The 27,453-nt window shown below is 31.1% G+C and overlaps 1 protein-coding gene across 10 annotated transcripts in view; it reads right to left on the reverse strand.

Moving 5' to 3' along the window:
• LOC127251210 (uncharacterized) overlaps positions 1 to 27,453 on the reverse strand; it is a 61,021-nt gene that overhangs the window by 4,296 nt on the left and 29,272 nt on the right. Inside the window, exons 1-3 of one of the 10 annotated variants that reach the window (XM_051274812.1) lie at positions 6,910 to 7,182; positions 6,418 to 6,529; positions 3,798 to 4,827 (exon numbers count right to left, since the gene is read on the reverse strand). In XM_051274812.1, the coding sequence (XP_051130769.1) occupies positions 3,809 to 4,810 (1,002 nt within the window). In that variant the 5' untranslated portion in view covers positions 4,811 to 4,827; positions 6,418 to 6,529; positions 6,910 to 7,182 and the 3' untranslated portion in view covers positions 3,798 to 3,808. Of the gene's footprint in view, positions 1 to 3,633; positions 5,298 to 6,417; positions 6,545 to 6,909; positions 7,183 to 27,453 lie in introns of those variants that run through there. The other 9 variants (XM_051274810.1, XM_051274813.1, XM_051274811.1 and 6 more) reach the window with 9 other exon arrangements.

Genomic DNA, 27,453 nt, shown 5'->3' on the forward strand with positions numbered 1-27,453 from the left:
ATTTATTTTTAATTTTATCGATATTTATCCATTTAACAGTCTATTTAATTATAACTAATATATAAAATTGGAATATAATTTATCCCAAAATATTAGTTTCTTGATTCCATTACTATTGTCAAATATTTATTTGCTATAATAATATTATTTTATACATTCCGAAATCAGGGCATTACAATCCACTCCCCCTTAAAAAGATTTCGTCCCCGAAATCTAAACTCAAACACATAACAAGGCAACTTAATTAAACAATTGTGGGTATGCTTTGAACATTTCTTGTTCTACTTCCCACGTGGCCTCTTCCGCTCCATGTCTGGACCACATTACTTTCACCATACGAATATCTCGATTCCTCATGGTTCGGACCTTTGTGTCCATGATCCACAGAGGCTTTTCTTCATACGAAAGATCTTCATTCAGCTCTATCTCATCTGGAGATAAAATATGAGAAGGATCTGCAACATACCTACGAAGCTGAGATATATGAAACACATTATGGATACGCTCCATAGAATTTGGAAGTGCCAACCGATAGGCCCAATCACCAACTCGATCGACAATTTCATAAGGTCCAACATAACGCGGACTCAATTTTCCTTTAATCCCAAACCTTCTAATACCTTTCATTGGGGATACTTTCAATAAGACAAAATCTCCACTTTGAAATTGACCCTCACGTCGGGCTCTATCGGCATAACTCTTTTGACGATCTTGAGCTGCCTTCATCTTTTCTCTGATAATTCGAATCTTATTTTTCGATTCCTCAATCATTTCCGGACCCAGTATCAGTCGATCACTCATATCGTCCCAACTCAAAGGAGTTCTGCATTTTCGACCATAAAGAGCTTCAAAAGGAGCCATTCCGATACTTGCTTGATGGCTATTATTATATGAAAATTCCACTAAATCCAAGTGGTCTTCCCAACTCCCTTGAAATTCCATAGCACAAGCTCTTAGCATATCTTCCAGAATACGGATAGTTCTTTCTGACTGACCATCAGTCATAGGATGGAATGCAGTACTCATATGCAACTGAGTACCAAAGGCTTCCTGCAATTTTTGCCAAAATCGAGATTGAAAACGTGGGTCACGATCTGATATGATCACCTCAGGAATACCGTGTCGTTTAACCACATAATGAACATATAATTTGGCCAATTTCTGCATACTCCAAGTCATACGTACTGGAATGAACACTGCTGACTTGGTCAATCTGTCTATAATTACCCAAATTGCATCTGTTCCCGACTTTGACCTTGGAAGTCCTGTTACAAAATCCATTGCGATAGAATCCCATTTCCAGAGTGGAACTTCTAAAGGTTGTAGCAACCCCATTGGTCTATGATGTTCTGCTTTTACCTTTTGACAATTTAAACATCGTGCAACAAATTTGGCTACATCCTTCTTCATGCCCTTCCACCAAAAATGTTGACGTAGGTCATGATACATTTTATTTCCCCCCGGATGCACTGAGTATGGTGTATTATGAGCCTCACTCATAATCTGCTCTTTCAAATCATTTCGATCCTTTGGGATACACCACCTCCCGTGAAATCGAAGACTCCCATCTGGAGCAATATTAAAATTTTGAGTCTGACCGTACTGAACTTTCACTGCAAGCTCAACCATTTTATTATCTTCCATTTGAGCCGCTCTAATGCGATCATAAATTTCAGGCTCAACTTGTATCATTTGCAAATATCCCCGAGTCATACCCCGTCCAAGTACCTCAATTTCCATCCGCGCTAAATCTTGGCACAGTTCATCAGCAACCGACATGAAGCCCAAGTTATGCCTTGGTTTTCGACTTAAGGCATCGGCTACAACATTTGCTTTGCCTTCATGATACACAATTTCAAGATCATAATCCTTCACCAATTCTAACCATCTTCTTTGTCTTAAATTCAATTCTTTTTGGGTGAAGATATATTTCAAACTTTGATGGTCAGTAAATATTCTGCAATGGGCTCCATAAAGATAGTGTCTCCAAATCTTCAAAGCAAACACCACTGCTGCCATTTCCAAGTCGTGTGTCGGATAATTCTCTTCGTGAGGTTTTAGTTGTCGTGATGCATAAGCAATAACTCTTTGATTCTGCATTAAGACACATCCCAATCCCTGCTTCGAAGCATCACTATACACTTCAAACTCCTCACCTTCCACTGGTAAAGCCAAAATTGGCGCTGAAGTTAATCGATGTTTCAATTCTAAAAAGGATGACTCACACTCGTGATCCCAGTTAATCTTTGCATCCTTTTTCAGCAAATTAGTTAATGGTTTTGCAATCTTCGAAAAATCAAGAACGAATCGCCGATAATATCCTGCCAAACCCAAAAAGCTTCTTACTTCTGATTGATTGGTAGGTCTTGGCCAATCCAAGATTGCCGCCACTTTAGAAGGATCTACTGAGATACCCTTTCCAGAACAACATGCCCCAAGAAAGCAACCTCCTTCAACCAAAACTCGCATTTGGATAACTTGGCATATAACTTTCTTGCACGCAATATGTTTAATATTACATGCAAATGTTTTGCATGCGTCTTTTTATCTGGGGAATAGACCAAGATATCGTCAATAAATACCACCACAAACTGATCGAGGTATGGTTGAAAAATTCTATTCATCAACTCCATAAACGCAGCCGGGGCGTTAGTCAACCCAAAGGACATACCGTGAATTCATAATGCCCGTATCTAGTCCGAAAAGCTGTCTTCGGAATGTCATGCTCTGCAATCCTTAGCTGATGATATCCAGATCTCAAGTCAATCTTTGAGAATATAGTTGCACCTCTCAGTTGATCAAATAGATCATCAATCCTTGGAAGAGGATATTTGTTCTTCACCGTGACTTTGTTCAGTCCACGGTAGTCAATACATAACCTCAAACTTCCATCCTTCTTTTTCACAAATAAAACTGGAGCTCCCCAAGGCGATGTACTAGGCCGAATGTAACCCTTATCTAGCAATTCCTGTAGTTGCAATTTAAGTTCAGCTAGTTCTAAAGGTGCCATCCGGTATGGAGCCCTTGATACTGGCTCAGCACCCGGCACAATATCAATAGCAAAATCCACCTCACGAGCTGGTGGCATACCCGGAATGTCATCAGGAAATACATCAGGAAAATTTCGGACTACAAGAATATCTTGCAATCGCTGCTCCCCTTGCGTCAAATCTCTTACCTCACACAGATATACTGGAAACCCCTTACGAATAAATGATTGAAATGATAGGGATGAAATTACCTTCATAGAAGGTTGTCTGGCAGATCCTGCATAATTCACCTGTTCGCCCATCGCTCCAACCAGCGAAATTGATCTTTTTCGACAATCAAATTGAGCTTGATATGCCACTAACCAATCCATCCCCAATATTACATCGAACTCGGATAGCTTGATGCCCAACAAGTTAGTAACAAAATCAACCCCTTCAATACTAACCGGAATCTGCATATAAAGCTCTCGGCATTCCAGCACTTCTCCTGATGGAAGTAAAACTTCCACTACCACTTCTACTGATGAATTCAGACCCAATCGTCTAACTAGACGCTTAGATATGAACGAGAACGTTGCACCCGAATCGAATAACACAAGAGCAGGAAAACCGCAAACCAGAAATCTACCCGTTAAAACCTCACCTGGATGATAATCAGCTTCTGCTTGGGTAAGAACATTTATTCGTCCACGCTGGTCAGGTCCTCTGCCTGGCTGCCTAGATGACGAACGTGACTGACTTCGTCCCTCTCGCCAAGATGATCCTAATCCTCTCCCTTGTGACTGCGAAGACGGCGGCTGCCATGGCCTAAACCTCGGTTATGGAAACTCCCTTGCAGTTACCACACTTGGACATAACCTGGCAATGTGACCACTACCACCACATTTAAAACATGTCAATGGAACTTTATCACAACGAGTACCTGGGTGGTTTGTTCCACAACGCCGACAAACAGCCCCCGATTGCTGAGACCTCTCCTGACTCGGTTCATTAATCGAAATCCCCTTATACGATGGCCCAGACCTGAACATTTGCCACCATTTCTTTTTACCCTTGGGCTCATCCTCCACTTTAGCTTTTCCCTTATCTCGAACCTGATGTTGATAACCTATTTCCTTCTCACTCTCCTTTTGTCTGACTTCCTGCTTCTGATAAAATCGGGCAGCACGCTCGTAAGCCTCATACAATGAACTGATATCCAACACCGCTAAAGCTTCTTGAATTCTGTGTTGCAACCCGTCTACAAAATGGTCAATTCTGTCTCGCTCACAGGAAAAGTAGTCAGGAACATACATCTTCAACTCATTAAACTTCACAAAATAATCCTCAACTGACATCGAGCCCTGCTTTAAGTCCAGCAATTCTTGCTTCTTCGCTTTTCGAATATGCGACGGTATAAACCTAGCTTTTAACTTTGCTTTAAATTCATCCCAAGTCATATCCACCTGGTCTACACCTGCAGCTTCTTCACCTAACCACCACCGATTTGCTCGGCCTTCCAAGAAATAGGCTCCAATATTAACTCGTTGATCTGACGGAACCTGAACAACACGAAATATCTTTTCCATCTTTTCAACCCAAAACTCAAGGACTCCTGGCTCCACTGAACCAGAATATGTTGGTGGGTTATGCCGCATCACAGCATCAATGAAACTCCTCTGTTGAGGCATCATCGCGGCCATAAACTGCCGAAAGAAATCCTGGCTAGGTGCCTCTGTTGGTACATGCGCTGGCACAGGATACTGTGACTCATCAGACGAAGGATCAAACTCTGGGCCTTGAATAGCCCTACGTACACCACCACCTCGAGAATTCGACATACTGCCCCCAATTTTTCCTGATTCAATATCAATTCAGCACACAGCTAAACCAAGCATAACAATAAAAGATAGATCACATTAACATGAATGCACCCGCAAAACCCAAACCTCACCAAACCAATTCAATATCATTATTATTTTCAAAACCTTTTTAATTCAAAGAGCCAAAATCTATCAAACCTAGGCTCTGATACCAACTTGTAACACCCCCAGTTGGCTCATACTGGAAATGCTACCGCCACACTGCATCATGAGGTCGTCACCTCCTACTTCGGGCCCCACAACACAGTGTTAAGGCTAAAATTAATTATATAAGCATTTTATTATTCCCAAAAAAAATAGTTTATAAATATTTACAAAAACATACTCCCAAAACGGGAGGTTTTTCTAGTTAGAATTTACATATAATACATCAGATACAGTTCACTCATTCAGCCCGTCTTTCTATCTCCCGAGACGTCCCCTGTCCCGGAGGTGCCATGCGTACCTGAATCAAATATTTTTCTTAAAAGCAGTCTAGAATTAAATCCATTTTAAGAACTAACATAAAATATGCCATGTCATGCTCGAAAATAGAGTTTAATTTCCGTCATTTGCAAAATAAATGCCATGCCATGCCCATACTGAAATAATGTAACAATAATGTCAAAATCGACAACTCATGCACATATACCCATATACATATGTCAAAGTGAGCAGCCGGAATAACCTCGGCTCCATAATAACAGCTCACTAGACTATCATCAATAAATAGCCGGAAAATCCTCGGCTCAAGGAAGGACCTGGTAAACCCATAATAATATAACGGTCACCCGGTCACTCCCATATACCCACCATACGACTCCCGCAATCAATACATGGATAGTCGAACGTTGTCGCCATTAACCACAAGACACCCCATAGTCTGTGATAGCGAAGATAGGACCCTCCTGTCTAGCCCTACCCCGTGTAACGTAGTAGAATCCGTGCAACCTGGAATCACCCGAAGGAAACCCGGAAACTCTACTCCTCCTCGCACGCCCTAACGGGATCGCGTTTGGAGTTTGGCATCTGATCCTAAACTACCGGTAGACCTCACTAGTAGCTACTCCAATGAGTGGAACAACACCGAACCCGAATGATTAGACCAAATACGTCTCAACTGCAATGGGTCTAATCCCTGAATGACCGTGCGACTAAGTCACCCAGTTGCCCGACTACTATCGTCCACTATCGCCAAAGTGTTACGGTACATCGGGGTCGAATATCCTAACCCCAGATGATGCCCTCGCCTAGCACTACCGCACACGGCGACTAAACGATAGATCCATAAAACATATCCGATAAATCGTGCAATGTGTGCAGCATGTCAATAGTGAATTTAATGAAAAGGGCTGGTGAGACGGCCCACCTATCCTCCTTTTTATAAATTCACCAACACGATCAAATACGTATATCAAATATCGTAAAACGAAGTTTCACACATGCATATACACACACACATATATACATATATAGATGCACTGACCAAATGATTCCACATAATATCATATCAATATCAGAATCAGAATCACATGCAACATAAATACCTAATTTCTTAAAATTAGATTTAATTCCCTACTGCTTACCTCCTACCGATACTTTCTGGATTTTATAACTTCACCCAAATCTCCTCCAACGTACACATGTCCCATTATTTACTCAAATCAGATGAGCTTTATGCTTATTCTCAGGAGCTACCTGCTTATTCAAAAGCTAATTTCTATAATTAACTCGTCGGGCTCCAAACTTTTCTATTTAGTAGAATATGATATTCTAGCTATAAAATCCTTCTACCTCATAATATTTATATTGCCCGATTATTAAATAAAAATACGCAAAGGTATGAACAAGCAGGCAGGTGCGATATACTGCCGTTTTTTTATTCGACTTGGATTGGTACGAAATTCTCAAAATATAATGTCGGCGCTACGAATAGGCTATTAGCTAAAGAAATTCATCGATTAAATAGCTAAATAGCCAATTTTGAATTTTTGAAGAATTTCTAATTTAATACTCCAATATCAAAATTCGTATTAAAATTTATAATCGGACTCTACGAATAGCAAGGAATACCATACCCAAGTCGGAATTGGAATCGGACGGCTAAATCTTTTTCTTTTTTTTTTTTTTTTTTTCCTCTCTTTCTCCTTCTTCTTCCTCCCTTCCTTCTCCTCCTTTGGTTCGTTGCTGCTGCTGCGTTGGATTCTTTCTTTCTTTTCATATTATATATATATATATTATATTATTATTATTATTAAACGTAATATATTATTATTATTATTAAACATTATATATTATTATTATATTATTATTGTTATTAACGATGATGATAAGGTTCTTATCATCATCTACTATATTATTATTATATATATATTATATTATATATTATATATTATATTTATATTTATATTTATTTTTAATTTTATCGATATTTATCCATTTAACAGTCTATTTAATTATAACTAATATACAAAATTGGAATATAATTTATCCCAAAATATTAGTTTCTTGATTCCATTACTATTGTCAAATATTTATTTGCTATAATAATATTATTTTATACATTCCGAAATCGGGGCATTACAATATAACTTACCGTAATAATAAAATTTTTAAATTAATGAAATAACTAGTTGATATTACGAGACATATTGGTCTACAACGTATTACTCATTTAAAAATTATAAAAAGATTGTGTAATATTATTTTAGACCCATATAGAGAGGATTATAAATCTCTATTCTTATAGAAAATTATGCACTAGTTTTAAGAGTATATATACATTTAAAAATGTATTATCCGTAAAAAAAAAAAATAGATATGTTTTAATTTAGTTAATTTGTTACATGAAATAATGCAATAAGTACACAATTAGTAGGATTTTGTACATCAAGCCACATTGATGGTACGTCGGAGCCATTCTGGAGTATTCGTATTTTTAGCCGAGTCATGCCCTATGCAAATATGCTCATGATCGAATGTTGTTATGTGTGCTACACTGTGGATTACTATATAATAGGTCTAAAAATTTTCAATTCGTGATAGCAATTTTGTACTCTAACAACCCAATATAATTTAACTTAGTTGTTTATGACTTATTTAGCCATTTAAAGTGGAAGTTGGACTATGATTTATACATATATCATATAAGTCATTTATGACTTATTTATCCATCTATAGTAAATATATTTTGTTTATTTTTTCATCCAATTCAAAGTATCGTAGGAACACTATCATAATGAATTCATCTCTGGTTACTGACAACAAGTGAATATTTTGAATAAAAAATGGTTGATTTTCCAAGCACAGGTTACCAGGACATATATACTCGTTACTGAAGCATATAACACTAGTATTATAAGTACATAAGATATGCATCAAGGTATGTATGCATTTGATTTAAGTATGTAAGTATGCGCTCCATGTACAAACATAAAAATTCAAGGTATGAATGATAGTTTCTCAGGCATTATCTGTGTAATAGCAGGTATCCTTAAATGAAGTTAATTTCAGAGAATCATTTGACGGACGAGCCAATTCACAAACTCAATGAGAGTACTTCCTCTCCCAGCTCCAATAGAAAAGTTTGAACATGGTACATTTACATTAGACAATTTATGTCATATTTTTCCATAGAAAGACCATAAAACATGTATAAATAACAACCAATATAATATAACTAAGTATTGTTTTATCTTGTTTATCAATACATAGTAAATATGTATTGTTTATTTTTACATATAGTTCTAGAATTCGCGAGAACACTAGAATGATGAATTCATTCATGATTACCAACAACAATTGAATGTTTTTAATTGCGAACACTATAATGATGAATTCATCCATTTATATTCAACAACTCATGCCATATTTTTCAATAGAAAGACAACAAAGCATATATGAATAACAACCAACATAATTTAACTAAGTATTTTTTGTCTTGTTTATCCATCTATAGTAAATATGTGTTGTTTACCTTTACATATAGTTCTAGGATTCGCGAGAAACTATAATGATGAATTCATCCATGGTTACTGACACAATTGAATGTTTCAAATTGAGAATGATCAGATTTCAAGCACAAGTTATCAGGCATAAACACTCGTTACTAGAGCAAATAAAATTGTATTATATGCAAGTAAAAACTACTTAAGGGTAGTTGATATTTAATGAAGGTATATAAATAATTAAATATGTGTTCTGGATACGAGCATTGAGAATCAAGGTATGATTGATGGTTGCTTAGGTAGTATTTATGTAATAGCAGGTATCTTTGAATCTGGTCGACTTCAGTCAATCCCTTGACGGATAAGATAATTAAGGAACTTGGTGAAAATATTTCTTCTATTAGCAATTCTTTACTTCATTGATGGTTGAGAGAAATGGCAGTGACTGGAAGAGCATAAACCTTCGCAGCATATGTATATAATTTTCTTTCTTAGTACACCATTAATGTACTTAAGTATCCGTGAATGCAGTTTTGTTCATTGCAAACATTATTTCAACCATTGCAAGGTCTTGTAATGAATTAGTTAATTCCAATTTAAAATTCTATGCATAACTTTTCTGGTTGGTTGTTATCTTCGTACAAGGATAACATTCCTAACAAATGGGTAAAATTTATATGAGCATATATATGTAGTTTGAAGGTATTTCGATCTAGTTAGACGGGTACATCGATCCGTTTTGGAGGTACACCGTATGCATTATTGCAATTCTAACCATGTGAACAATTAATCATACAATCATTTATGGCACAATTCATAGCATTACTCTAAACATTAAGTTTTACCAAATTCAACCTACAATTCAATCCATCTATCAATCTTAATACAATCTCATCAAATATGAGGCAAATCAAACCAATTTAACCAACAATTTCATTAGAAAATAACACATTAACCAAATCAAGTACAAATAACACAACCCAAATCAATCACAAATCCATCTAAATTCATTACGGATGTTCACTTACCCTGTGCTGCTCATAAGAGGCTATGATTCGGAGGGCAGACCTTTCATTATTTTGACCGCAATTTTACTGTGGTAGCTCTTCACATTATCAAACTCACCGTCGATGCCACCAATAGAATGGACTGCCGGATTCGTGTGAGCGTAACACTTGCTGAACATGCAGACCAAAAGACCACAGTCGAGAGTATCACCTTGATTCCGACATCTTACGTACTCAGGCATCTCCCTTACCATGAGTCATAGGTATATTGCATTCAGGTACAAGCATAAAAATCACGATTGTAAAAATAACATAAGATTTTTTACGTAATTCGGTTTATCCATGATAAATTAATTATATTTATTTCGTAAACGTACCAATTTCTCCGTGTTCCCTTGCCCGAACGGATCACATAGTGAATTGAACAACAAGCACAATCCGACCTACGATCTGTAAATAAATATCATCAGTACATTACCCAATGCTGAATATATTTAAAAATTTATCAGAATCTATCAGGAGTACGTAACAACACATGTCGAGTACACATTAGTCCCTAAAAGTATATTACTTAGCAAACTAGACCTAAAACTGCAACTCCGGGTACTTAATAATACTATATTTGCCAACCCACAAACATGACTAATTACCGAACAATCAAACAAAAAAACTAAAATATGCAACTACGGGTAACTAAACAAAATGTACATCTACAAAATTAACAAAAAAACACATATTAAACAAATAAAATCACCAAATATCGGTGTCAAAAAAAAAATCCAACCCGGTCTACGTGGGCAAACATACGAACGATTTTAAACCCGGTTAACAAACACAACTACATCGATCACACAGGGCTCCTCAACACCGAACCGAGACATACAAACACAAGATCAAGAGTTACACCCCAAACAATCGAACAACTACAGTACAAAATATTAGTATCAACAAAATAAAAAATTGAAAAAAGTCCAGTCAGAAACTTACTTCTTCGAGCTTGTCTCGGGGATGGGAGCGATCAACTGTTTTCTTCAGCATTTTTTAAGAGCGTCGGTTCTCCTGAAGAAGAGAGAGATAGGGTTTAAAATTGTGGTAAGAGAAGTTATAAGAGATTTTCTTCATCAATCGCTGTTAAATCGTGGGTAACTATCTTTTTCTTTTTTATTTATTTTTTAATTCGCGAAAAAAGTACGCGATTATTAACTAGAAGTATATAAGATTATAATGGGGGTAGAGCGGGAAATAATGTAGGTATATATTACAATATTGGAAGTATTGATCAACTTATTTCGAGTACTTATTGCGTATACAACAATAATTGAGGGATAAATACAAATGGGGAGCCATAACATACCTAATCCATAAAGTAGGGAGTGCAGACTAATTCATTTTTAATAGCGACTGAACTGTAAGTGAATTTATCTTACAGGGATTTAAATCCAACTCTCCCTTTAAAAAATAAAATTACACATTATTTTAAAAAAAAATAATATTATATATTACTTTTCAAAAAGTAAAATTATATATCACTTTAAAATAAAATAAAATTATATATTATTTAAAAATAAATAAAAATACTACGTATCACTTTCCAAAAAATAAAATTATGTATCATTTGTACAAAATAAAATTATACACTATTTTTTTCAAAAAAAATTCAAATTACATATCACCTTTTAAAATATAAAAGTATATACTCTCTCCGTCCCATTGGAAGGGTAGCATTTGCTTTTGCACGTAGATTTTTTAATATTAGTATTATATCATATTGCAGTAAAAAAGGCAAAAATACCCCTATTAGTATGGTGTAATATAAAAGTAATGACATTTGTATAATATAATGTAAGTTAAAAGGGTATTTATCATGTTAGATAGGTAGTACAATTACTAAATTAGAAAATGGTAACTTTGTTTTGGGACGGACGAAAATAGAAAATTGTAACATTTCATTTCGCGAGACTCTGCTTGGCAAACGGGTCGATTAATGGGACAAAGGGAGTACATCTTTTTAAAAAATTAAAATTACACAATACACTCCAAAAATACAAAAATACACAAAACACCATAAAATATCACAAAAATAAAATGAAGGTAGCGAAATAATACAGTACAAAACTGCAAAAATGGGGGATTGGGGGTGGATTGGAACCCCCATTTTTGCACAATCCAGTGGGTTGAAGAATGTCTAACGAATAGTTTTAATATAGAGATAATTTATTCAATTTTAATTGTAACTATGTAAAAATTACCTAAAAACATTGATGTGAGAGTAACGATAATTGATTTTGACCAAACTTTGTTAGGTCTATTAGAAATTTACAAATGAGTGGATAAAAATGAAAATTCTTTCTCGTACCAAATCTGCAACGCACAATGGTAGTAGCTCATATTTGGAGACCTATTTTTTCACTTTAGATGCCTTTGCTTCTCACAATCTAGAATTAAGCCGCACATTAGAGTAAAATTTTTTCCACTTTAGATGCATTTGCTTCTCACAATCGAGAATTAAGCCACATAGTGGAATAGAATTCGAGGTGAATTTTTTGAGTCAGTATAGTTTGTGCCTGATGTAGGTGAAGCACAACTGTGACCAAACTTTATTCTCTCTCCATAGCCAATTACTATTTCTTCTGTACATACATATCGTTTCTTTCCATCGAATCTCTTCTCTCCGGCCATCGGAGTTGATTTTTCTCTACCACGGTTTCTCTCTCGTCTTTCCATCTAGTAAGTTTTTTGAAATCTTGATTTTTACTCGAGTTTCATTGAATCTTGGCAGCATTTGCTTTGAAAATACGGGATCTTGAGGTATAAAGATCTAGCGTTTCATCGCTACAAAAGGGGAAATTATATGTTCATTTCACTTTAAACTGTGATTCGATTTTTTCAATCGATATGGGGCAACTATATGGGATGTCGATATACATTATAGTTTTCAATTGAGGAGCATCTTTGCACTTGCACCGATCTTGTTGTGTAATTAATTTTGGGTGATGGTGCGAACTGCTTTTGAAATATATTATCGTCCTTCTAGCGATGTTTGTGTGATTTTCTTTTGGTACCGATTTGTATGTTGTTGGTGTTGTGGCGTTTGTTTTTATATTCGGATGATGAAAAATTGTATAAAGATAAAAGTATCAATTTTCTCATTTTTTTGGATGTTCAAACTCATTGTGATTTATTATTTAGAGTTGAAAAACTTAAATAATCCATTTTGGAGCAACATTTGATCGATCTGTGTAGAATATAAGTAGGGAAGCCATTGTAGTTTTCATATTTTTTTTGTTCGTTTGGTATCCACATTTGAAATTGATGTTAACAATGGAAGTGAAATTCTAAAACATTTAGTTAAGAATTTGTGGCTTAGTGGCATATCTGCTATTTTATGCAACATATCTGTTAGGCTGTGCAACAGATACTTTGTTGAATTTTGATTGTTCATTTGTTCATTTTTAGAGTACTTGTTGAATTTTTATTGTTCATTTGTTCATTTTTATTGTTCGACAGATCTGCTAAGCTTTGCACTTTTTTAGGAGAATGGTGAGAAATGAGACGAAAATGTGGATGCGGGAAATATGGTGTGCTAAAAGTTTCTAGGAGTGTTGACAATCCAAGTAGGTTATATTACAAATGTAATCCTTGTGATAAATGGTTATGTTGAGAAGATAATTTAAATGAGCAGTCATACCAAGAGTTTGAAATGAAGAGAGAGGGGTATTTCTATACTAGTGATTCAACAACAACCTCACAATATCCATGCACGAGTTCTGCATGTGGATATTTTCAAGCTATTGAAGCTATCATCCTGTCACACATGTTTTCAAGCTCTTTGACTATATTCACATATTCTTTGCTCGTGTTTATTGAATCTTGAAAGTATCATAAGATGTAATAGTAAACATATTTAACGTAATAAAAACTTCAAAAATCCAAAACAGAACCGTAAATGTGTGAAAGCACTACCGCTCTTACATAAACCGTTCATCAAAGATGTGTACGTAATAACATCAGGAACTACCCCTCTCAGACACATGATGTTATACAAACGAATGGCGTCCTTCATCCGTTTTTTCTTACAATATCCATTGACAAGCATCGTCGAGAACTCAAAGTTGGTGACATTAAGGAACAATCCTTGCTCCTGGAGATAGCCCCAAATTGTTCGATCCTTTCACTTGAGGGATGCGCAGACGACGGGAACGACATTGTTGGGATTCTGGGTTTGGGGGAGGAAATTGTATATTGGATTGGAGACAGGTATATTGTTTGGTGTTGTTTGGAGTGGTGCTGCTAGGGTTGAGTGATTTATGAGATTCCATAGAAGACGACATCAAACTGTGAAATTTGATTATGCAAATTGGGGCAAGCGAATGCCGGATTTCAAAGACGAGTTCATCACCGAATATCAGTCTTGGTTCAGCTGAAAATAGTCGTCATTAATAGAGCTCGAATTTGGGAGCCATTTGGTTGAGTTGTTGTGGTGAACGAGCTGTTTCAGCTATGCGGAATTCGAGATTCGGGTGCGTTACCATCTCCAATCTGCAGGACAAATTTTTCTATTTTGCAGTAAGTCCCATACTGAGCCAGAATAACTTATCTCCACCAATAGTAATTTTTTATTTTTCAGCATCAAATAATATTGTCTATATTTTATTTTATATATTTTTTAAATTTGTAAATAATATTAAATATTTTATTATTTGTTATATATTTATTTTTATAAATATTTTAAATACTATTTCCTTCGTCCTGCAAAAATGATGTATTTTGTTTGGGCACAAAAATTATAGTATAAATTAGTTATTCATATAGTAGAATTAGTCATTTAATGATTAAAAAAATTAAAATAAGTGTTTAAATATTTTTAACATTATATCCCAATAAAATATATATAATATGAATATCATTTTGTAAAAAATAAAATTTTATATAATACAAATAAATAACCTATAATGTAGTTTTATAAAAAAAAAAAATGAGAAGTTTTAAATGTAAATAAAAATATTTGTTAATTGATAAAAGAAATAGAAATAAATAGGTTTTGAATGAGTATTACGTCTAAAATGATAGAAAGTTAACTAAATTGATTTATATTTGTTAAGTGTGATTTTTTATAATACAAATAAATAACCTAAAATTTAGTTTTATAAAAAAAAATGGGGAGATTTAAAGGTAAATAAAATATTTGTTAATTAAGAAGAGAAATAGAAATAAATAGGTTTTGAATGGATATTACGTCTAAAATATTAGAAATTTAACTAAATTGATTTATATTTGATAAGTGTGTTTAAGATTGATAAATTTATATTTGTTAAGTGTTTTTAAAATTGATAAATTTACTAAAAATAAAACTTGGTCATCTTTTGTGGGACGGACAAAAAAATAAAAAAGAGTTTATTTATGTACTAAAATAAGTTAGAGGAAATTAAACCTAAAAACAAAATAAAACTATAATAAAACCCACAATTCGAATTGTGGCTTGGTTATTTCTTCGAAACTCGTCATCTCCCACACTACCCCTCTCCATCAAAACCCCCTACTGAAGTAATCACCATCGACCCTCCTTACAAAAACTTTCGTGGCCATTGGAAGTCTCAACTCACCGGCTAGAGCTCCGTTCTTGTTCGAGATGTCAAAAATACCTCCTCCCCAAAACAAATTTTAAAAAAGTAGGTTAAAGTTTATGATTTTTGTAGGGTCGAGTTTTTGAGTTCATATTGTACTAAGACCTATTTTATTTGTGCGTTGGTTGAGTTTGTACAAGTTTTAGTGACGGATCATTTTACTGACATTGTATCGGGTCGAATATGAGTTATTTTGATGTATTTGAAATTATAAATGATCTTGTTTTCTTTAGAAGTGCCTTCATTTATATTTTTCTAAGTTTATATTTATAGTAGAATAATTGAGATGTGAGATGGATGGTGCTTCTTGTTTTTTTTCAAATATCGTAGAGAAATTATTTCTTGTCGGATGATTTTTTAAGTACAAAGGTGTTGGATGATGTCTCTGTCATAGGGTTGGTTATTGATGTATCTATTTTTATCGATTAGTAAAAAAAAATTTTGTTCTTTATATTGTTTACGAGTGTCTCACATTGTTTTTGGAGTGCCTTGATTGTTAATTAATATGCCTTAAATAAAAGATTACTTACCTTCGTAATTATGCCATAAACTTGTGTTTAAGTTGGGTACACTCGTGAACATGTTTTTGTTTGAAATGATGGCAGATCTAAAAAAAGAATACAAAGGGCTTACCACCAGATTCTCTATACCTTTCTTCTATATAAAAATGACTAAATTTAAAGTTGGGATGAATGACAAACAACTGAAAGCTTTGCAACTCACACCGTTTGGTTATGTGGAGAAGTTTTATAGTTGCTGGACTGAAGAGACTGTTACAGATGCCAATGTGAGAATTTCAACTATGGGCCACTTGTATGCATGTATACTGAGAGTTTATCCACTAGACGGTTGGGCGTCCGAATTCGATGATGTCAAGGCTTGTGGACTAAAATTGCTGCAAGAATTTTAGTAGAGGCTCCAGAGGGTTTGTCCAGTCCAATCTGAATATTTATGATACGATTTGTTGCAGTCGAATCGGTAAATAGCTTAGATTTGTGGTCAAGTAGGGGTACTTAGCCGTTGATATTATATTTTGAAGTAGACTTTTCCGGTCACTGACTATTTTAAATTAACGCATAATATTTTAAGAGGTTGGTTAGATATACTTGCATTTTGGTAATGTATACGTATGTATATAGGTAATCTAAACTTTCTAATATATACCTCTATATGTTACTCGGACAACCAAATCACATGCGCAGATATATTGGAGGAGAACATGTACCCACAAAAGTAAATAATATACTTCAGTTGGGAAAATTCCATGATTGAGTATCGACAAACCCCTAAACCGAGACCACATATCTCCCTATGGTGATATATGTACCTTCTTTTCTAATTTATATGCCTCTGAACTAGTAGTCGTACGAAAAAAATATGATCTCTAAGTAACTTTACCCGGAATAGACGTACATTAAGAAGATGTGTACTTACCAAATTATTCTGAAAGCACCGATGGATCGATGAAAAGTCTACATCAATGACTAATATGTTTGCTACATTGTGGAAAAGTCTAATATGTCTCATATTTAATATTTTCTATCCATTCTAATCCAATCTGAATGTTTGAGATGTGATTTGCTACAATCGGATTGATAAATAGTTTAGATTTATGGTCAAGTGAGAGTACTTAGCCATTGATATTATATTTTAAACTAACACATGATATTTTAAGAGGTTGTTTACATGTACTTGCATTATGGTCATGTATACGTCTATATACATGATAGGTAATCCAAAATTTTTAATATATACATCTGTATGTTACTCGGACACCCAAATCACATGCGCAAATGTACTGGAAGAAAACAGGTACCCACAAAATTAAATAATATACTTCAATTGGATAAATTCTGTGATTGAATGTCGACAAAACCCTAGATCGAGACCATATACCCCCATGGTGATGTTTGTACCTTCCTTTCGAATTTATATACCTCTTAACTAATTGAATCTAATCGAACGAAGGAATATAATCTCTAAATAACTTACCCGGAGTCGCGTACAATGAGAAGATGTATACTCACCAAATTATTCTGAAAGCACCAATGGACCGATGACAAATCCACATTATTGACTAATACGTTCCCTACAGTATAGGAAAGTCTAATATGTCTTACTACTAATATTTTCTATCCTTTATAGTTTATTTACTCTCGTCGGGTGTTAATTCTTACTCTCAGAAATTCTTGGACGCACAATCACATTATAAAGAACATGTTAGGTCATTATTTATGCAGTGACTTCAATATATCTATTATCATGGGTCACCTCAACATATTTTATCTCATATTTATTATAAGTGACATTCTTCATCCACAATTTAATGTATGGATAGGTTCTTTTGTACATCGGAAGTATTCCTTGTTGCACACTCAATGCCCATAAAGTGAATATGATATAATTAACTCATAGTTAATTGATCCAACAACAATCGTTGATAAATTTTAGTCGTGTTGGTTGAATACTTGTGTTCATATTAATAGTACATGCGCACGAATATGAATACTTTTATACACAAAGATGCACCCGCTTACTCGTACTATGTGTACTTTGGTATTAATGAATATACTTTTTAAACATCATAGAATACCCGTATTGTCACTGTAACAACTCCGTCCAAAAAATCAAATACCTACACACGATTCAATGTTAATGTAATTTGAGATAAATGATGGAAACCCATTGTGGGTCATGTTATACCGTAAGGAATACTTCGGGGACACAAAGGACCTTAGATATTACGCTGATATTAATAAGTCAATCTTTATATCTAGTGTATTGTCGTTGATAATTGGTAATACTGGTCATATTTTATAGAACTACAATAATTTTTAATGTACTTTCGTTGTGAATTCACATACCCCTTGATGCAACTAATTTTCAGTTAATTTGTAATGATATATACTCTCACATATTAGTTGTACGTCGAGGAATACAAGGGGAATGCCATCTAATTTCGAAATCATTCAATAGTGACCTCATACAAAGGTCTTCGTTCAATGTACAATCATAAAAAATAAAAGAAACTTTAGTCATATGATGAGAAACCAAAAATATCTAAGATAAAACCTCCTTGCAATTCTATAGATTATATCCTAGGCGACCACAACGACAATATTTTTAAATTGTTTCACCTACTGTGATTCAAACTTTCTTTTTTTAGCCGGCCTGGTTGGACAAATGTTGTATGAGAAATTATCTCTGTATGCAGGTTATTCTGCATCACATATATCATTTATTGGATGGCTGCAATTACGCAATAAAGTTTCGAGCATGTGGCATAGCCTCCACAACAGACGTTATATGCTGCTCAAAATCCTTCCGTAGGGGTGCCAACTAGCTTTGTTGAAAACAGACGTCCCTTGTTTCTTGTGGTGCATCAGATATCTCCGTATTATCTATACAAAATATAAGTGTTAATGAGTAAGCGAAACATATATTTATAACACGTAATGATAGAAGAAATGAATGTAATTGCGCAGAATGATTAACATAGAAACTTATGTCACTGATACTTGACCTTAAAGGATTTACAATAAGAGTTCAATAACGCCCAGAATCAGAATACTATAAGAAAGAAATACTAATGTCACTAGACATTCCTATGACCTAATAGACAAGTGTCTATGCCTCTTTAATTATCCTAATATGTGTTTCATTAGTGGTTTTACCATTATGTTACCTCTCTTTAATTATAATCGAATTTAGAACAACAGCTAAGCAGGTCGAAAAGACTCCCGTGTACTTAACTACATTAAACTGCTTAAATTCTGTTAATGAATACGACACGAATCTAGGTTTAGTTAGACGATTCTTCTCTGTTCTTTTTCAACGAAACATAATTCTACGTTCATCATTTCAACACAAATATGAAACAGGGTTGAAGGTGAGTACGAAAAAATCATGATATTTCATTAAACTATCGAAAACAGTAAATATCTACATTACAAAAGCAATAACAAACCTGTAAATCCAAGTACAAAAATCTAAACTAGAAAGCAGTAAAGTGAACGGCTAAAGGAGGAGATGATCTTGACTCCTCTGGCCATTCCTAACTAGAAAACTCTCTTATAAGGTTGGAACTCTTGGAAAGCACTAAAAACAACATAACGTATGAACACTTGTTCGTAGTGTTTTTACAAATTGAATCTGGCCCTATTTATAAATCTTCAGAATAGTTGAACAGTAATTGAGCGGCAAAAACGCCGCTTGCTTAGCCAGAAAAGCCTTCGCTTGACCTTCGACACTTAGCTTTGCTAAGCTAGAAACATCGCTTAAAAATGTTGAAACGTCAATAATCTTAACAAAAAAACTTTGGATCATACTAAACGAAACAAATCAATAGAGTATATCGTAAATCAAATATTGTAATGATTTTCATATAAAAATTTAAGTAATACATAATTTTGTCAAACAAAAAAATATATTATTATTTAAAATTATCAAATGTGCAATATTCCCTAAGCAATTTTCTTTCCACAATAATGGTTCAAAACCTATTGCTATATGATTTCATATTTTTTACATAATTATTCGCGTATGCTTCATTTAAAATTTTAATTAGATTTACAATTTTTAGCGTGTGTTTATTTTTATTACAAATATAAAAAATTACTATTTAATCAATATAATTTTTAATAAAAATATATTATTATAATTTTTTATAAAATATCATATAAAAATACTATTTAAATAAAAATTTAAATCAATATTCTATTTTATATCAATTTTAAACAACTCTAAATGTAATTATTACAAGAGAGCTCTATCAATTTGTAGTGTATAATCTCACCCACCACATCACACGCAATCTTTACAAATAATACTGAAATCTATTTTATTCTAAATTTATTTATTTAATTCAACATATAACATTACATTTTTCAAATCAAATCTTAAATAGATAATATTTTCCAATATAATTATTACAAATTCAAAATTTTCAAATAAAGACAACTTATAAAACTCAACTTAAAAAAATTCGAAAAGCCAAAATCCAATTTAAAAACCCTCAAAAAAATATTCTATGTGTCCCACGTATCATGTTCACATTGCCGTTTCTGTCCGTCCAACGTACCATGTCACTTTTTTTTCGGAAAATGATTACACACTTTAATCTCATTTTAAACTTTTTAATTTTATTTTTTTTTAAATTTTAATAAACTAATTAGTTATCTTAATTTTAATTTATAATTATTTATATTATAGGATAATTATTTTCACTAATACATTTTTAATTATCTACTAATTACACCCTCCTAAAATATTGTGTCTACAGTGTAGCAGACACGGTATGTGAGACAGAGGTAGTACAATCTAAGTATGTTGTACCTTTTATTTTAGATATAAAAAATAATACAAATAATATAAAAATTAATATTTTATATTTATTAAAATTTTATAAGTAAATTAACTATATTATACTCCCTCCGTCCCAAAAAAAGTGCAACATTTGCTTTTGGCACGGGTTTTTAGGTGGGTAATATTAAGTAAGATAATTGAGAAATTAGGTGATGTTATGGAGAGCGAAATATATATTTTATTTTTTTATTTGGATAATGTGAGGGGATAAAGTGCAGGATAGAGATTAAGTATAATTAATTATTTTCTATTTTGGAAATATTGAAGGGTATTTGGAACATACCAAAAAAAAATCTTGTAGGATATTCGAGACGGATGGAGTATATATTATGTGACCGTGTATATATATATTGTATTTTTGATTATTTTAATTAAAAACATATCAATATTTTTATTGGATGAGCTAAAATATTTATCATATCAAATATATATTTATATAAATTAAATTTAACAACTATTTTACTTGTGAGAAAAAAAAAATCCAAAATTTGGAATTGAAACTATAAATTTATATAAAATTGATAATTTTCAAAATTAAAATATTTGTGTGATTGGAATAAAGTAGCCCGCGTCGATGTTTGCTGGGCCTTATTCGGGTCAGGTCAGATCAAGTAGGCCCACTCATAAAGGTAGAACTCAAAATGGACCGTTGGATTATACCCCGCTATGCCACTCATATTTTATTTTATTTTATTATATTTTTATACATGGGCTTTTTGACTAAATATATTCTCCCCGTCCCATTGAAAGGTTACTATTTTCTATTTTCGTTCTTCCCAAAATAAGGTTACAAATTTTCTAATTTAGTAATTGTACTACCTACCTAACATAATAAATACCCTTCCAACTTATACTATATTACACAAATGTCATTACTTTTATATTACACCATACTAATAGGGGTATTTTTGTTTTTTCCACTACAATCCAATATAATACTAATATTAAAAAATTTACGTGCAAAAAGCAAATATCACCCTTCTAATGGAACAAATGGAGTATATTTTTTAAGTTTACATCATTTTAAATATATATATATATATTATATTTTATTCTTTGAAAAAATAATATTTAATATAAAATATTATTGTACGATTTACTATATATTACATAAAAAAGTATTTTAAATCAAAATACTAAAGAAACACTGCCACTAATTATTTATAGAGAGAAAAAAGTGTGTATGTTTATGTTTATATTTTCAACTTTTTATTATTTAATAGAATAATAGTATATTATCTTTAAAAAAATATATTATACCCCGTTCGTCCCATAAATATAGTCGTAATTGGGTTGGACACGGAATTTAAGAAATATTGATATTATATTGATAGTTGGTAAAAAGTATGGATAAAAAATTTTTTTGCCCTTGTGAGTGTATTAGTATAAAAAGTAGTGACAATTGTGTTATAAAAATGAAAAAGTAGGGGTAGTTTTACGGTGATATGATTATTTATGAAAACAAGACTACTGTTTTGAGATGAACAAAAATAATAAATAAAACTATTGTATTGTGACGGAAGGAGTATTAAATATTTATTTTCAATATAGAACATAAATATAAATAAATAAATTGAACATACCACCTCTTATATCCTATTTATTTGAAAATATATTTAAATCCAATAAAATTAATATATATTCAGCTGCGGAACCAGAACGAGAATAAAGGGGGGTTAATTTTGTTTTTTTGTTTTTTTTTTTGAAAATTTGATATACCAAAAAATCGGTATGATAAATGTATATCTTGATACCATACCAAAATTTTGGTACAATATCGATATATACAATTTCATACCAAAATACTAAAGTTTAAATATTAATTTTGGTATCAATATTAGATTATTTATATATACAAATATACTGAAAATATCAAATTATATATTATTACCATACTAAAAAAGTTTAATACTCCCTCCGTCAATAGTTTTGTTTACCATTTTTGTCCGTCCCAAAACAATAGTCTTATTTCCATAAATAACCACATCACCATAAAACTACCTATATTTTTTCATTTTTATTACACAATTGCCACTACTTTTTACACGAATACACTCACAAGGGCAAAAACGTCTTTTATCCATACTTGTTACCAACTACCGATATAATATCAATATTCCTTAAATCTCGTGTCCAACCCAATTAAAACTATATTTATGGGACAGAGGGAGTATAATATTATATCACATCAAAAAATTTTAATATACAAATTTTTCATTATTTTCTAAAATAAAATTTTTGGTATAATATATATAATTTTAAAATTATATTTAACATAATAAATATTCTTCCAACTTATAATATAACACAAATATCACCACTTTTATATTACACAATACTAATAAGAATATTTTTATCTTTTTAACAAGAACTCAATATAATACCAATATTAAAAAATCTACGTATAAAAAACAAACGTTACTTTTTATATGAAACGGAGGAAATATTAATATTTTTACTAATCTCAAATTTTAAAAATCAATATATATAAATATTATTATTCAAAAAACTCTAAAAGTCCTCGTGCAGATGGAGCACGTTTTAAATTTTATCTGATCAATTACAAACTAACGCGGGGTAACACAAAATATTGACATTTTTTTGATAACGTGAGAATTCACAGCTTCTGTTGGGATTGAGCCAACTCAACACTAATATGATATTGTCCTCTTTGGGCTGAGTCCACACGGATTTATTTTTGGATATCCTCCAAAATGCCTCATACTAGTAGAGGTCACTTGGAACTTATAAAGTGTGGAATTTTCTTCATAACTTCCGATGTGGTACTTGAATTTGCACCCCAACAATGCTTCCCTGGTAAACCCCGACCGAACCTTATACCCTGCAAACTTAGGCCGTGGCAGGTGAACCTTTAGACGTGAGAGCATTTTCCACTGCTAAAAATTCATTAGAGCCACATGTTTTAATGAATATTCTTTATAATTGTTAATAATATAAAAACAGTGTAACATAATGCTATACTTATATATTAATATTTTTATTTTTATATATTTTTTTATTATCATTCAATATACCGATTTATATTAATTTATATATTTTTATTAGTTATTAGTTATTATTATTCTTATTTATTTAACTTTGTACATATAAATAAAATCACAAACAAAATTCACGATTTTTAAAAAAAAAATTAAATAAATATAAATTAACGGTTCAACGAAAAAAATATAAATATTTAAACTATTTTAAAAGGAATGATAATAGTGTATTCGATAATTGAAAATGAAAAACAACGGTATTATATATTTGTTTATGATAAAATAGTTAGTATTTTTTAAATATTGTAATTATAATAGAAAACACATACTCCCTCCGTCCCATTGAAATGTTATAATTTTCTATTTTAGTCCGTCCAAAAACAACGTTACCATTTCCTAATTTAGTAATTGTACTACCTATCTAACATAATAAATATCATTTCAACTTACATTATATTACACAAATATCATTACTTGACCATACTAATAGGAGTATTTTTTTTATTTTTACTACAATCCAATATAATACTAATATTAAAAAAATTTACATGCAAAAAACAAATGTCACTCTTCCAATGAGACGGAGGGAGTATTTTTAAAAAAAATAAATTGCTAATAATTCGCTAATATATTTCAATTTTAAATTATTATTTTTATTAAATAAGTATATTAGTATAATAAAAAATATTATTATAATTTTTATCACTTATATTAATTATTATAATAATAATATTTTTATAAATTTATCAAAATCTCTCCTTATCAAGAGAAATTTTATACTATACAATTTTTTCATAACTTTTCATTAAAATCCTATAAAATTCATAGACTTTTACAGTCTATGAATTGTTGAATGCCATAGAATTTTAGGACTTTTAAAAGTGTAGATCGAATACTTTCAAATTTTAAAAAACTATGAATTGAACCCATAATTTAAAAGATTTTTAAAAATCTAAATTGAATACATCCTCCTAAATATTATACTCCCTCCGTCCCATAACAAAGTATCAATTTCTCAATTTTAGTTTGTCCATAACAAAGTATCAATTTTCTTTTTTAACTGTACTATCTACCTAACATTAGAAATACCCTTTTAACTTACAATATATTACACAAATGTCATTACTTTTATATCACACATACTAATAAGGTTATTTTAGTCATTTCTACTTTATTTCTACTACATCCCAATATAATACTAATGTTTCTAAAATTACATGCAAAAGACAAATGAATATTTAATTATGGGACGGAGAGAGTATTAGTAACTCGATAAAACTTTCAAATTTACTCTGAAAAATATAAAATCAACATTAAAATACTAGTTCTTTAAATTTCCATGCTCATAAGTTTTTAGCACATTTCTTGTATAGAAATGAATCGATTACTTGAAATGATAGGATTGTAATACATAGATTATTTTAGTAGATTATATGACCGATGGATTAATAAATACAATGTTAACTTTGTGTTATTAAATATTATATAAAGTTATATTATATTTATTTTGTTTGATTATATGATATTATTATTATTATTTTTATCCAAAATACCCTTAATAATTTTATTATATTAAATTATACTAATATGATTTATTTTATATATATTTTTTCTAATTATAATAATATAATATATAATATATTCAAATTTAATTGTGATATTGTAATGATATATATATATATAATTTCATATAATTTGTTATTATTTATTAAAGAGTATTAGTATTATCTTTAAAATTATAAATTAAGTTTTAACAATATATTTTATATCATTCTTATCAATTTATTATTATGATTAAAAATTTAAAAAAATATATTTTAAATAAAATCAAAATATATAAACAAAAAATGTCATTATATTTATATAAAATACTTTTAAAGTGTCTATAAACAAGGGTAATTAGATATTTTATTAAGTAGAATTAAATAATACTATAAGGTTATATTGTATTAATAATTTTACAAATTAGTATTATTGTATCAAACCTTTAATTATATAGGACGTAGGACCTGAATACATCAAAGTAAATACAAAATTAGATTAAATAAAATAGTATTACTATTTTATTTAATCTAATTTTGTATTTAATCGTCTCGTATTCAATCGGATTTAATCCATATTATTGTATCGAACTATATTTCATGCATGTAATATTTTTATAGCAATGAACATTTGTTTTGTGAAATGGTTTAAATGGATTTTTTTTTTTTTTTAATATGAGATAGAAGAAATTGATTAAATAATGTAAAAATAATGAATATGTATAGTATATTAATTTTTTGTTTTTAAAAAAACACGTGTTATTTTGTCAAAAAGAACACACCTATAGAGTTTTAACAAAAATTATTTAGCTCATTTTTTAATGTACGTGGATAGAGATGACAACGAGATAGGTTTAAAACGGATTTTGTAGGCCCCAAAACTCGTCTCACTCCCCTCACCCCATAATCTATTCTGCCTTGAACTTATTTTATTCGAGATCAACCTGAAAAACCCATTTTATTTTGTAAAATATATTTATATAATTTTTTTATTATTTAATAGATTATATATTAAAATATAAATAAATACTTTATGCACATATTAAATATTATGTATTTAAAATTAAAAAGCCTCAATAACAAAAATAGTAATTTCAAATAATACAAATTATTATAAAATTAATTATATAGTATTAATTCTATAATTATTATACTAACATGATTCAAGATGGAATGAGTTCGAAACAAGTTTTTTTTTTTTTTTTATTAAACTCATAATTCGTCTCGTATTCAATCGGATTTAAAACCTCAGGATTAATAACTCGATCTGATTATAAAATTTTGACACTACAAGAAAAAATTATTTTTGTAACAAAACTTTTTTGTCTCTAAATCTATTTTTTCCGTTACTAATGACATTAGAGACGGAATTAGGAACGGAATTACGTTAGCTACGTGAACTTTAGGGACGGAATTCCGTTACAAATATATTATTTTTTTTGTAGTGTGAATTCAAACCCGCCACATTAACACCGGAGCTGAGGCAAGATCTATCGCAATTGTCATTCGTATACCTATGTACCTGGATTTGCATATGCCCATGGAATCGAATAAATTCGACTAATTGTATCTCTCTTTGGCTAAGATATAAAAAATTTATAAATATGTTCATTTGACAATTTCTTTCTATTATTTAATTCTTATTATTTTTTTACAAAAATATACTCTCTTCGTCTCATATCTATATATCAATTTATTTTTTACACGGGGTTTTAAAAATATTAGTATTATATTGGGATAAAGTAGAAATAAAGGTAAAAAGACTAAATTAACCATATTAGTATCGTATGATATAAAGGTAATGACATTTGTGTAATATATTGTAAATATTTGTAATGTTAGGTAAATAGTACAATTACTGAAAAAAAAAAAATAAAATTGATACTTTGTTACGAGACGGACCAAAATGAAAAAATGGATAGGTATTTTCTTTTATTTATAAATATTACATTTAAACTCTTATTTCGAATGAAAAACTTATATTTTTATAAATAAAATAACAATAAAATTCTGAACTAAACAAAGAAGCTCTATATATGTGGCTAAGATATCAAAATCAATGTTCATTTGATAATTTCTTTTTCATTTTTAAATATACATTCAATTTTATTTTTTTAATTTGTTGTAAAAAATAAATTAT

This window comes from Andrographis paniculata, unplaced genomic scaffold (assembly GCF_009805555.1).
Source record: "Andrographis paniculata isolate CXL003 unplaced genomic scaffold, ASM980555v1 Contig43END, whole genome shotgun sequence".
NCBI classification, from domain to species: domain Eukaryota; kingdom Viridiplantae; phylum Streptophyta; class Magnoliopsida; order Lamiales; family Acanthaceae; genus Andrographis; species Andrographis paniculata.